This window comes from Leptonotus elevatus, chromosome 17 (genome assembly GCF_054856555.1).
Source record: "Leptonotus elevatus isolate MCC_2025b chromosome 17, RoL_Lele_1.0, whole genome shotgun sequence".
In the NCBI taxonomy this organism is placed as follows: domain Eukaryota; kingdom Metazoa; phylum Chordata; class Actinopteri; order Syngnathiformes; family Syngnathidae; genus Leptonotus; species Leptonotus elevatus.
The window spans coordinates 4,288,760-4,301,561 of record NC_141255.1 but is presented as its reverse complement, the minus strand read 5'-3'; the positions used below and the strand labels follow the sequence as shown (position 1 = coordinate 4,301,561).

The 12,802-nt window shown below is 45.2% G+C and overlaps 1 protein-coding gene across 1 annotated transcript in view; it reads right to left on the bottom strand.

Annotated features, from left to right (window-relative positions):
- Positions 1 to 153: 153 nt before the first annotated feature.
- Positions 154 to 12,802, bottom strand: part of col4a5 (collagen, type IV, alpha 5 (Alport syndrome)) — a 29,695-nt gene continuing 17,046 nt past the window's right edge. Inside the window, exons 25-49 of the mRNA XM_086060369.1 lie at positions 12,630 to 12,722; positions 12,443 to 12,547; positions 12,274 to 12,371; positions 10,384 to 10,534; positions 10,194 to 10,307; positions 9,936 to 10,103; positions 9,397 to 9,486; positions 9,179 to 9,325; positions 9,000 to 9,098; positions 8,821 to 8,910; positions 8,595 to 8,734; positions 8,399 to 8,525; positions 8,118 to 8,297; positions 7,955 to 8,005; positions 7,691 to 7,876; positions 4,844 to 4,977; positions 4,698 to 4,770; positions 4,544 to 4,615; positions 4,303 to 4,431; positions 4,128 to 4,226; positions 3,845 to 4,057; positions 3,596 to 3,773; positions 3,410 to 3,524; positions 3,133 to 3,305; positions 154 to 1,564 (exon numbers count right to left, since the gene is read on the bottom strand). Of these exons, the coding sequence (XP_085916495.1) occupies positions 1,483 to 1,564; positions 3,133 to 3,305; positions 3,410 to 3,524; positions 3,596 to 3,773; positions 3,845 to 4,057; positions 4,128 to 4,226; positions 4,303 to 4,431; positions 4,544 to 4,615; positions 4,698 to 4,770; positions 4,844 to 4,977; positions 7,691 to 7,876; positions 7,955 to 8,005; positions 8,118 to 8,297; positions 8,399 to 8,525; positions 8,595 to 8,734; positions 8,821 to 8,910; positions 9,000 to 9,098; positions 9,179 to 9,325; positions 9,397 to 9,486; positions 9,936 to 10,103; positions 10,194 to 10,307; positions 10,384 to 10,534; positions 12,274 to 12,371; positions 12,443 to 12,547; positions 12,630 to 12,722 (3,107 nt within the window). The 3' untranslated portion in view covers positions 154 to 1,482. The remainder of the gene's footprint in view (positions 1,565 to 3,132; positions 3,306 to 3,409; positions 3,525 to 3,595; positions 3,774 to 3,844; positions 4,058 to 4,127; positions 4,227 to 4,302; positions 4,432 to 4,543; positions 4,616 to 4,697; positions 4,771 to 4,843; positions 4,978 to 7,690; positions 7,877 to 7,954; positions 8,006 to 8,117; positions 8,298 to 8,398; positions 8,526 to 8,594; positions 8,735 to 8,820; positions 8,911 to 8,999; positions 9,099 to 9,178; positions 9,326 to 9,396; positions 9,487 to 9,935; positions 10,104 to 10,193; positions 10,308 to 10,383; positions 10,535 to 12,273; positions 12,372 to 12,442; positions 12,548 to 12,629; positions 12,723 to 12,802) is intronic.

Below are 12,802 nucleotides of genomic sequence, written 5' to 3'. Positions count from 1 at the left end.
TAATCATGTACCACTTTTCCCATGAAGGTGTGCAGGTGTGCCGCCACCTGCTGCTCATGGAGTTACATGTCTATCGATTCAAACTTAAAAATAGTGTTTCCTGGCCTTCGTTGAGCCAGATGAGGCAAATGATTAGGTTTCAGAGGACAAAAGTTTGGTCATTGTGTTTATTTCAGTCTTTCGCTTATAACAACTTCGGAATACCATAACAGAAACATAACAAAAATAATACATTTGAGTCGTACCCCAGCTTGACAAAAAATAAAAGTCACAGGAAAATGCCTCCTACAAATGCTGCACAACTTAAATTGTCAAATTGAGTGCGAAATTTGGAGGTTTTTGGTGCAGGAACTCAGGCCCTCTTATTTTTACAGCAAAGCCCAACACCTGCGAATGTTAAAAAACAAAAACAAAACACATGACATGTTTTTTTGTAACAAGAAGCAAAGATTTAATTGAAATTCTGTGAAACATTTCCCCCGATCATCAGACAATCTCAAAACGAATCCCCTCAATTTAGATGTATTAATTCTACAAATTGAATACAAAAGGTTTAAGTGATTTTAATATCATACACACTTGTCACAGGGAAAATGGCTTTGACTGTGCTCAGTAGTTTGTTTTTTGGCGAAATGCATGACCTTAAAACACCCACTGCCAAGTAACCTCTTTTAAAAAAAAAAATTTTTTTTTTTAGAAATATATATTTATTATATATATATAAAATACTGTTTTCATTCATAAAAGCCTTACTTTGTACAATATATATGTGTTTGCGTGAGTGAGTGTAAGCGAACTAAACCTTAAAAATGCTCGTTACCAATTCAAGACCTAATACGCTAATAATAAAAGGTGTTTTACACAATATACACATTTTATTACTTACAAAAAGAAAGGAAGCAGAGTTAGCAGGCGGGTTTGCAGCAGGGTTAGTACCACCACGTGTCACAATGGACGTAGAAATAAGAAGGAAAGAGGAAGACAAAAAGTGGTCAAAATAAAGACAGTCAGTCTCACAAAGGAAAGCTCCTAGTCAGTGCATCTCGCATCTTGGATGTCCCGAAGTCAAAGTGCCTGTTTGGTTACCACGGAGAGCTTCATCCGCACCCTTCTCATCGAGAAGAAAAGAAAACAAGAAAAAGCACGTGTAGAAATGGAAGAACACCTGGGTCACATTAAAAGTGACCCCTTTTTTAGCAGGGGGAAAAGGGGGTGAAAAATGTACGTTTGCTGTCACACATTCATCATGGCACCATTTTGTGGATATTTTTTTTCTGCTTTTGTTTTGAGGTACTTCTTAGGAACAAAGCAATAAAATTATTTTTGTCAGTTTTTTTCTTAAGCTGTGTTGCACAGTAGCACCATTGTTTTTACTTGAAGAAAATGCACCAATGGAATTCCACCAGTTGCCGCCACACCCCATCTTCACCTTTAAAACCTGTATGACCCCCTTCGTCCAATCGGCATGGTTGCTGTGCGCCGTTACGTCCTCTTCATGCAGACCACGCAGCGGCTGACGCGTGTCCGCAGGTTGCCCGCCTTCAGGGTCTCCGACTGGGGCTTGCTGTTTGGGCAGAGATCAAGGTCAAGGTGAGTGCCGGGTTCAAATGAAAACAAACGCCCTGTTTGTATGTGTCGCTACTTCGTCTGAAGGTTTAGCATAATTTTCATGATTTCCATTAGCTTGTTTTGCAATTTTCAAAATTAAAAACCGAGACACTGTAAACCAAATATGCTAACATTTGATCGTTAGCCAATCCGGTACGCAGTGTTTGTGTTATTGCTTTAGCTAATGCTAAATGCTATCTTGGTTGACAGTTCAACAACGATAAACAGGTCAACCTTATCCAATTATCCAATCTTATTTTCTTCTTATTTGCAGCTATTAGAAGATGGTTGTGCCGGTTAGCTCATAATCTGGTCACTCTAATTTTGCATTAAAGGCTAGCAAAACGCTAGCGGCTTGTCAAGACAGAGTTGTTTGTTTGGTTTGGTTTAGATCTTAATTTCTTAGAGTAATGTAGCACACGAGCTAAAGTGAAAGGAAAGGCTTAATGGACAGGTTGCAAAACAGTAGTAGAATAGTAAGTAAGTAAGTAAGTAGTAGTACTTCCACAAGACAGGAAGCAGAGCTAGGGGTGGGAGAGTTGCTGATGCTGAGATTGTGTTTGGAATTTACGAGGTTGAACAGGATCAGGAATTAACTCTCCAGATAGATGGCACAGACATGGGAGGTTTGGAAACAAAGCTAGAGATGCCAGTTTGGAGGGATATATATAGCTAGAATAGTGGTTCTTAGCTTTGTTGGAGGTACTGAACCCTACCAGTTTCAAATGCACATTCACCGAACCTTTCTTTTTTTGAAAAATAAAATAACCCCCCCACCCCTTCAAATTCAAGCCATACAGTATGTATAGGGTTTACTGGTGAACAAAATGGAGAGAGTAGCCTTTTTATCGAATCTGGCTCTCTTCGCCAGAAGATGTTCCTTTAGTTTCGCTAGACAGCTAGTTGTACTGAAATAGAATTGCTCAACATGACATTGCAAATCATGCAGTTAGGATGCTGACTCCCATCACTCAACAACAACTATATTTATAGAGCCCTTTAAAACAACCACAGCTGTCTTCTTAAGATGGAACCAAGGGGCAGCAGATTGTAAATGAAAACAGCAGAGGCCCCAGAATTGAACCCTGCGGAACACCATACGTTCCGTTATACATGTGAATTCACATTGCACATTTTGCCGACTTTTTTTGGGGGGGGGGGGGGGGCTCGATATACGCAGTATGAAAGAATTACAATAATATAGAAATCACATGACGACGTACCATCACAACAGCCGTAAATTGACTAGTGAGTACACCAAATTCCCTGCAGCTAATGCTGGCCAAGTATCAACATGAAACATTTGAGTCGAGCGTGTATCTTGACCTCCGCCGAAACCCAGGTTAAGGACCACTGAGCTAAAAGAATGTTGGAAAGGCAAAGAGCAAGACCACAGAAGATATTTATGGATGGAATGTGTGAGGATGCAGAAAGATGAAAGAGGAAGATTCCCCGAGGCAACTATTGAACAGAAGCCCGAAGGAAAAACTTGATAGTGTTCCTATGTCAAATATACGCCTGTACCTGAACATCTCGTTTTCGTCCACTGTGGCCAACCAGAAGCTGTAGGAGTTGCCGTAGTAGTTGCACGTCCCCCTGCCGTGGCACTCAATGAAGGGAGCGCTGCGGAACTCCTCCAGACATGAGCCAGGGGAGGCCAGGGCCTGGCCAGAGCCTTCGGCGCCGGCACTGGTGTGCTGCAGGAGAAGAAGAAGGACAGAAGCAACGGTTACCGATACTTTAAATTTCATCCGAAACTATTCCTAATGTGTTGTGTGATTTGTATGCCCAAATGTCCTACCATCATGAAGGAGTAACCTATCCACATAGCCTCCCAGTTGGCAGGGCAGTTGGGAATCTGGATGGTTTGGCTGTGGACCGCGATCACCATAGCGGGAGCTTCACATACCGAGCATCTAAATGTATACAAATACACAAACTGAGCATTGTCCTCGTCTGAGTCTTGTTCTTTTCGTCCGAGTTTTACCGGCTGATAAAAGGCTTGATGCTCTCGCCAGTGATGGGGGCCATTGACATGGGCATGGGTTCGGGTGTGGACAGCCAGTAGGAATAGTCGTTACGGGAGGCGAAGTTGCACACGTTGTTGATGTTGCAGAACATGAAGGGCATAGTGCTGAAGCGGCGCAAACAACTGCCCGCCGTTCCTGAAGTACACCACAGATGGTCAGTCATGTGTAACATGTTTGAAAAGATCTGCGGTCCCAATTTTTTTTACCGAGGTCTTGCCCGTGCGCCCTCTCGTTGCCCTGCACGTACAGCAGGGAGTAGCCGTCGTATATGAGGTTGGTTCCGACCGGACAGAGTGGCACTTCCTGGATCTGGCTGTGTCGGGTGATGAGGAAGCCGTGGGCTGCCGAGCCCGAGCCGGGATTACCGGGAGAACCCTGTGGACCGTCAGAACCAGGAGGACCGGGATAGCCACGCTGACCTGCGATCAGATGACATCTTTGCAACACTATTCGATAACAACAAAAGTCTTCCAGTTGGATTATACTCACCAGGCTGACCAGCAGGCCCGTTGTCTCCCTTCCTTCCAGGGGGGCCGCTGAATCCTGGGGGACCTTCTGGACCAGGATCCCCTGAGTCACCAGACTGACCTGAAAAACGGAGAGAGAAAACATCACGTCATTGCTTTTGAATTTAGAAGAAGCTGCAAATTAGGTCTCAACTAACCTGGGAGCCCTTCACGTCCAGGGGAGCCTGGCGGTCCCCCAGCACCGGGCTGGCCCAGACCACCAGGGGGTCCAGGGTCTCCCTTAATCACAATGGGGGGCAAAGCAACACCAGGGTCACCAGGAGGGCCTGGAGCAAAAAGATTAAGAATGGTTAAAAGGTGTCTCCAAACCTGTAGTACCAACTACCATAAAATTGAGGATTTAGCCTTTCATCGTAAGACTATCTTAAATATACTCACCTGTCGGCCCAAGATCTCCAGGGTCACCAGGAAGGCCAGAGGCACCGGGAAGTCCTGAGTCTCCTTTTGGTCCTGGTTAAGTTACAAACACATATTAAGATCTGCTTCATTTTGAATCAGGAGAAGATCACTTCGTTATTTGAACAAACAGTACCTGGGAATCCGGGAACTCCTGGCAGACCGTTGTCGCCCTTCGCGCCAGGACCACCGAGAGGGCCGGGCGGACCCTGGTGGGAGAGGTCCAAAACGGTTATATAATCAAGTAGTGACTACTTAACATTTGATTCTTTCCATTCTTACTGGGAATCCTGGAACGCCAGGATCTCCTTTCTGTCCAGAGAAGCCTGGCTGGCCAGCAGCACCGGGAATACCTTTCTCTCCTCTAACGCCACCGCCTCCTGGGGCCCCACGAGGCCCTTGTGGGCCAGGCACACCTTCATACACAGAAGACCAGAGGTCAGATGTCATGGCAAGGTCGATAATACAAAAGCACAATTAGGCTTTACATTCCTTGAGGCTTCAAAATGACATCAAAGCTAAATCCTCATTTATGAGATAAGAAACAAGGGTAGGGAATCGGGATACAGTCAACTTAACCACAAAAACACAAAGTCTCCAACTTCAAGTGCAGTACATTGAGACATGTCGGTTCTCCCCAAATCATCAAAAGCATCTAACCTGCAGGACCTAGGCTTCCCAGAATTCCCGGGAAAAGCGGTTGAGGGTTGTAGCAAAAAAATAAATAACAAGAGGTTTAGACAGAAAACAGATATCAGAACAGAGATACAAAGCACAACTATGGCTTAATAATTATAATAAGTTGGTTATCTTCACTATGATTATACTAGGGCTGAGTATTGATTCTAATTTCCTCCCTCGATTCGATTCCGACCCCCACCCCCCAATTTGATGCGATTCACATCATTTCAATCCGATATTGATTAATTATGGAACATCAATTCTTCAATATCAAGGACATGAAAACTCCACAAACATTACATTTTGCGGCGGCAGTAATTGACACCAGCATGGATGGGATAAAAATGTTTTCAGAATTCTAATTCAATAATTGTAAATATAAATTAAAAGGTTTCTGAATTGTCTAAAGGTGCAACAAGTCAGGTCTTTCATAAATGTAAGAAAATACTTTGAAATGCATGTGAAGAGTAAATTTCAAGAAAACGGTAAGGTACAAAAAATTTGGAAAATCTATTTGATAACGATTATTGAATTGTTATTATTTTTTATTTTTTTTACCCAGCCCTAGATTTTACTATAGCCTCAAATTCCCCAAATCCATCTTGTGTAGCCTCCTAGAGGTCAATAATCAGGCACAGAGTGAATACAATTGCGTATTGTATATGTCATTTTCCATTCTATTCTGTTTCATGCACTATTCCAAGTAATGTTAGTGAGTCAAGGATTTGGGATTTGGAGGCACTGGCAAACCAAGTATACTTTACATTACTGATTCCATTTTCCAGGTGAGTTAGTCACACTGTGAGTGTTTCTGTGCACAAATTTAATTAAATGCATATCACATTCTTAGTGTAGTGTTTGATCCAGATGACATGCTATTCGTGTGTGTTTAAAACCTTTAAAACATGTACATGTGCTGTTTTCCCTCTGCAAAGAAACCCAAACTGTGCTTACTTCTTCAGGATGTAAGACTGTTACCATCAGTGTGCATTGAAAAGTGAAACAGGAGAGGCATTAGGAAGGATCACAATGACAGAATGCACTGATTTGCAAACTTCCTCTGCATCAGAGGAGAGGGTGGAGTTCAAGCTCTAACTGTGACTGTGAGGAGGAACGTGCATTAAAGTCTGGACGCCGTCCATCTGACCTGCTGGACCTGTGGTGGGCGGCACCGAGCATCATCACGAGGAGGGACGAGGCCACGCCACGGGGAAAGGAGGTAAAATGTCACAGCAAAAAACAAAACACACCAAAACGGGCTTTCGAGCTTGGCAGTGTAAGGTCAACCCTTCACATGAGTTCCAGAAAGGGTCATATGACCCCTGCAGACAACATTCATGCACTGGTTGATGATGATTGGTGGAATAAAAGGAACTCAGGACAGCAAAGCCAGATGAAACCAACACGCGGCTCAACTCCTCATTGTAAAGACGACAATTTATCAGTCTAATTTGTGCACTTGCTTCAGTGTATTTAACGCCAAAAGGTCGTTGTTCCACACCAAATCATTTAAAAGAAATCTGAAAATTGTAATCAAGAAGATTTTGATTTTAATGAAACTTGGTGTACTTGTTGATAGTAGTGGCACAAAACTAAATCGTAAATTTTGGGTTAATTGGAGTAGAGGTTTGAGAGCTACGGCCCGCCGAAATGTGACTTTTTGGGGGGCAAAAAGGGGCGTAGCTACCTTCCTTAAAAACTACAGGGTCAATCTTCACCAAACTTTTTGCAGAACATCAAAATTCAGCGCGCCGTAGCTCCCAAACTCCTGCTCCGATTAACCTAAAATTTGAAATTTGAGTGTAGCTTGTGCCATCACCACCAAGTACAGCAAGTTTCATTAAAATCCACATCGACTTGCTTGAGTGATTTGGCATGGAAATGTACATTTACTGTAGTTTCAGAGCGGCTGATGGTTGGGGTCTGGCTCAGCTTGAAACAAAAGAAGCAACAGAAAGAACACGAAAAAACTCAAAGAAGACGAACAGATCACAACTCCTCATTTTGGGGTCAGTACAATAACAAGGTCGGAAGACGTGTGAGGTACAACAGGACACAAAGTGATGATAACCCGTGGTCATTTCAGGTGCTGCTTGAACGGCCACACGTTTCATAGCAGGGGTGGGGCAACGAGGTGTTCTTGATTGAACAGATATGACGACAACGGTGAATTGTGAAACTGTGTTTCATGCAAATCAATAAAAAAAAAAAAAACATTCAAATTTGAAGTGACATTTGGTGATGTACTTCAGGTCGCTGCCTGGTTTGCTAGGAATTGCGTACAAATCATTGAAATTATTACATTCATAATTTAGGGTTTCCTAAGAATGTCGTCTAATATTTTCACATAGTCAGTCAGCCTTATAAAACCACTCCAAAAACCAGACAGCGATTCCTGGTGCCAGCACGTCCTCGTACACATGGTTCATCTACAGGTATATTCCTTACCTCCTCTTCCTGGTTGTCCAGGGGGCCCTATTAATCCTTTGGGACCCTGAAGAGCCAGACCTGGAGGTCCAGGAGGGCCGATACTGCCTGAAGAGCCTGGAGAGCCAGGGAAGCCACCCTCTCCTTTTGGACCAGGGAAACCGGGACTGCCAGGTGGGCCAGTGGGACCGGGGTCGCCCTTGGAACCTTTTAATAGAACGAGAGGAGGGGTTACTTCACATGTGTTTGTGTGCGTGCGTGTGTGTGTTTTAAATGACAACAAACCTGGCTGTCCTGGAAGTCCAGAAGGTCCTGGTTCACCATAGCCTGGAAGCCCTGCAATATAAAAAACAGCAATGCTACTTTATTATTTGGGGCATAAGAAGCTGTTTATGTTGAATGCGACTTTATTTACCCCCATCCCCGTCTCACACCCAGCAATTTTTACCTGGCTCTCCTTTGATACCAGCCGGCCCTGGGATCCCATCCCGACCCGCTTGACCTTTATCTCCTGGAAATCCAGGTGATCCTGATCGGCCAGGCTCTCCTGGCCGACCAGGAGCTCCACTCAGGCCTGGGCCACCAGGCCCACCGTCGAGACCCTTTGGTCCAGGAAAACCAGGAGATCCTGACGAGAGAGGTTGGAGAAGTACATTCCAATTATGTTGGGCCCAATCTGCACAATTTACAGATAAAATGCCCACATGTAAAGTGTATAAGCCTCAGTACCTTGGAACCCTGGTGGACCTTGATCACCTTTGCCACCTGGGCCTCCAGGTAATCCTGGCAGACCTGGTAATCCTGAAGTCCCTTTAGACCCTGGGCTTCCAGGGAATCCTGGCGTGCCCGGGTCACCCTACAAAATTTCAGTTTAATTTATTTTCAGACTGGATTACAGGTTGCACTTTGGGGTCATCTAGTCTACCTTGATTCCTGGTGGTCCAGGTGATCCACCTCCTCCAGAACCTGGTTCACCTTTGGCTCCTGAGAAACCAGGCCCTCCGGGCTGTCCTGGAGATCCGGGTCGACCTGGCTGGCCCGACAAACCCTTCTGTCCTCCCGGACCTGAAGAATTCATGCATATGTCTCAACTGCTTGGCAGGGTTTCAGGGTGTTAAAAAGTGAAAAGTTGAAAAGTGTTTAAACTCAACCTGGAAATCCCATTTCTCCCATGCTGCCTTTTGCTCCAGGACCTCCAGGAACACCAGGTCCTCCTGGAATGCCAGAATCTCCCTTTGGTCCTATGCACAACAGAAATGTGATGTTATACATCTGTTCATTCAAATGTTTGCTGAGATGCACTGGTTTCTGCTTAGTGGTGAAACCATACCTGATGGTCCAGGAAGTCCGGGCCGCCCGTCTGATCCTGGTAGTCCAGGGTCACCAGAGAGACCAGGGATGCCCTTTTGTCCTGGGAAGCCTGGTTCTCCTGTAAAATGATGAGTATGACTAACATTTTTAAAGCTATAGTTCTACGTTGAGGGTTCATAAGTGTGCGAAAAGTCATGCCTGGTCGTCCTGGTTCTCCTTTGGCACCCTTTTGATCCAAAGGTGGTGGGGCGTATCCAGGAGCTCCTGGTGGGCCAACGCCACCTCTTTCTCCTTTTGTTCCAAAAGAGCCAGGAACACCATCCCTACCAGGAAATCCAGGTTCACCTGGCAAAGAAAAAAATTACTCAGTGCACACAGAGCTGTCTGAGTAAATCCTTGTAAGTGCAAGCGAATACCTTTCAGACCAGAAGCACCGGGCCCCCCAGGGCCACCTGGTCCTCCAGGTGGTCCAGAAGGTCCAATGGAACCTATGTCTCCTTTGGCACCTTAATCCAAGAGGAAAAATCGGAATATAAATGTTAAATTAACCATTAAGACAGCTCCACCCCACACAACTGCAATATAGAAATGAAACATTAAGTTATGATTAATTCATTAATATCTGCTAACTGTAAATGTCATTTTCTGGTCGTCATCCAACAGCACAGGGTTCACCAATTCCTGTCATCGAGGTCCGGAGTCCTGCAGGTTTTAGATGATTCCGCCACCAGCACTAGCACACCAGATTAATATAATCGGCTCATCAGCATGCCTGATAACAATCCTGATCTTTAGTATTAGGTGTGTTGGTAGGCAGAAACATCTAAAACCTGCAGGACTCCGGATCTCGAGGACCAGAATTGGTGAACCCTGCAATAGCATTTATGTACTGGAGTTGGGTCTTCTACAAATATGACCAACTTGTGACATACAAATGCAGATAGTCAGTCTTTACCTGGCAACCCAGGAAAGCCATCCCGTCCAGGCCCTCCAGGGGGTCCTGGGGTTCCTATTGGCCCTGGGGTACCGGGGAAACCAGGACTTCCTCTATCACCTGGTAAACCGGGAATATCTAAACCTGGCTGCCCAGGGTCTCCTTTTCCTCCATTCGCTCCGGGGAATCCTGCAAGAGTGATACATTTGGATTACTTAGGGGTTTATTCCAACGGTGTGGAGATAAGTCTCCTACAGGATGTTAGAGAGCAGTCTTTACCAGGTGGACCCATTGGACCTGGGAGTCCAGGAGACCCTGGGGGCCCACGTGAGCCTGGCGTTGGGGGTCCTGGTGGACCACGTGTTCCAGGGAGACCAGATGTTCCTGGTTCACCTGGAAAGACAAGAGAGCAGAGGAACAATGACGCTGGCGGGTTTATAAGAAGAATTAGACACCAATGTTCAAATACCTTTAGCTCCTGGTCCGCCGTCAAATCCAGATCGTCCTGGTGAGCCAGGGCTTCCAGGGAAACCAGGGTCTCCCTTGGGTCCAGTTAGACCTTTAGTTCCAGGTAAACCTGGTACACCTGGTGAGCCTGGGAGGCCGAAGCCAGGTTCACCCTGTCACAAGTGCGCACACATAGGAAAATGCTTTTAGGCAAATTGTGCTTTTTACATTTATCTCTTTGACTGCCATAAACGTTATAAAACGTTTAGCATAAACCTAGGGAAGGGCGCCGAGGACGTTAAAAGACGTCCCCTATGTTTTTTTGTTTTTTTTTTGGAAACGGGTGCAGGAAAGCCTTGGGCAGCTGTGCTGAAAGTATCAGGCAGATCTGATTAGTAAAAGACTCGTTTTGGCCCCTAGAGGGCAGCGATGACTCTCTTTGCACAAGGTTGGATGGGCCGCCCACCGTGGGCGTCAGTAGAAGACGTGAGGCGGAGCTAGAGTGTTGAGGAGACAATGGCTGATGAAGCCACAATGGCTGACCAAGCAACCGGTTGCAAGCAGCTCACGCTTGAGCATTTTTTTCAAAGACGGAAAGCATCGATCAATACTAAAAAGCGCATTGATGTCGACGATGATGATGACTCCGAGCTTGACGCCAAAGTTGGAAGCCTTGACGCGACTGTTATGATCACGTAGTAAGCCTCACCGGCTAAGCGCGGCTAGCGCTGCTAAGGCCGGAAAACGCGCACAATAACCGACCGGGTACTTCTACACAATCGGACATTCGATCGGGCGATGGAGAGTTGGCATCGACCAATGCAGATTGATGACGATGATGATGATGACTCCGAGCTTGACGCCAAAGTTGGAAGCCTTGACGCGACTGTTATGATCACGTAGTAAGCCTCACCGGCTAAGCGCGGCTAGCGCGGCTACCGCTGCTAAGGCCGAAAAACGCACAATAACCGACCGGACATTCGATCGGACAATGAAGAGTACCCCGAGTCCAATGCATATTCATCGGAGGAGCGGGTACAGTCTGATCACGGAGAAGACACTGTTTCTGGACTACGATGCCACCATGAATGGAGTGGATAAAATGGATCAGAACATCTCTTACAACCCGGTGTAGCAACTGAAGGACACGAGGAAGCGAGACGTAACGAAACCGTAGCATGATCCTGATATTAGACTTGATGGCAACACACACTGCAGTATATACTTGCTATTCCCCGGAAAAAACGGCCTGCAAGAAAGTGGAGCACGCGAAGAGGCAATCTGTTGTGCAAATGCTGTTGCGTCTCCTTGCACGCAGGAGAGTGTTACAAAAAGAAAAACTGTCGTTGAAACATCCACATATTTGTAAATAGCACCACAGTTGCACACATTTGTAAATAGTTTGCCAAATTGTTGTCAAATTGTTACACTGTTGAATGTAAATAAACGTATTTTGCTATCAAAAAACACTTTTTCATTCTTGGTGGTAGTGTTTTATAGAAGTAAAGCACTATTTAGGTGTTTGTGGCATCATTCATGTACAAAAAGAAGTGTAAAATTCACTAGAATGCATGAAATAATATCGTTTCACTAAAAGCTTGATTTCTCCGTATTTTGGTCCAAAACAGGTGAAATTGGGTCAAACTAACCATTTTCTATTGTTGATTACTAAAGAACGGAATAAGGTAGAATAGGTAAGGTAGGTTTTTTCTGATAAAAGATGAAAGTCCAATCTTTCATTTGGTAGTACGTGTGTTTCCATAGTCCAAACAGAACATTTTCTGTGGACCTTGAAAGATCAGTCAAAATGCTTAAATCGGCTGGCACTGACGGCATCCCTTTTCTGAAAACGTCTGGCAGTCAAAGAGTTATAATTTTTTATCACCGTTTGAAAAAAAAAATCTCTGTATACCTTTGCCCCGGGAAATCCAGGTTGGCCTGGACGGCCGTCTGCTCCTGGTCTACCCGCTCCTGCTGGAGATCCTGGTTGGCCGGAGATACCAGGAAATCCTTGAAGGCAAGAAGAGATGATGAAACTAAGAAGAACATAAAAGAGAAAACTGTTTAAACGACATTTTTACCTTTAGGTCCAGGAGGTCCAGGGAGTCCAATACCAGGCAGTCCAGGATCACCCTTGGCTCCTGGTGATCCAGGGAAACCAGGCTGACCAGGCTGACCTGAGTTTCCTGAGATCAGAAAGAGCAGCAGGAATATTATAAAATTAAGAATGCAATGTTTATGATGTGTAATTGCAATGACGATCCATACCTGGTCCACCAGGACGTCCCGGCTCACCATCCAGACCTCTGGGTCCCGGCTGGCCTTTTTCTGCCACTGTCAAGCCTGGCTCACCTTTGGTACCTGTAAATGACAGATGGGGCCATTTGCATGACTTTGAAAAAAATCTAAACGGAAATACAAGCAAATCAATCAAAAAGTTC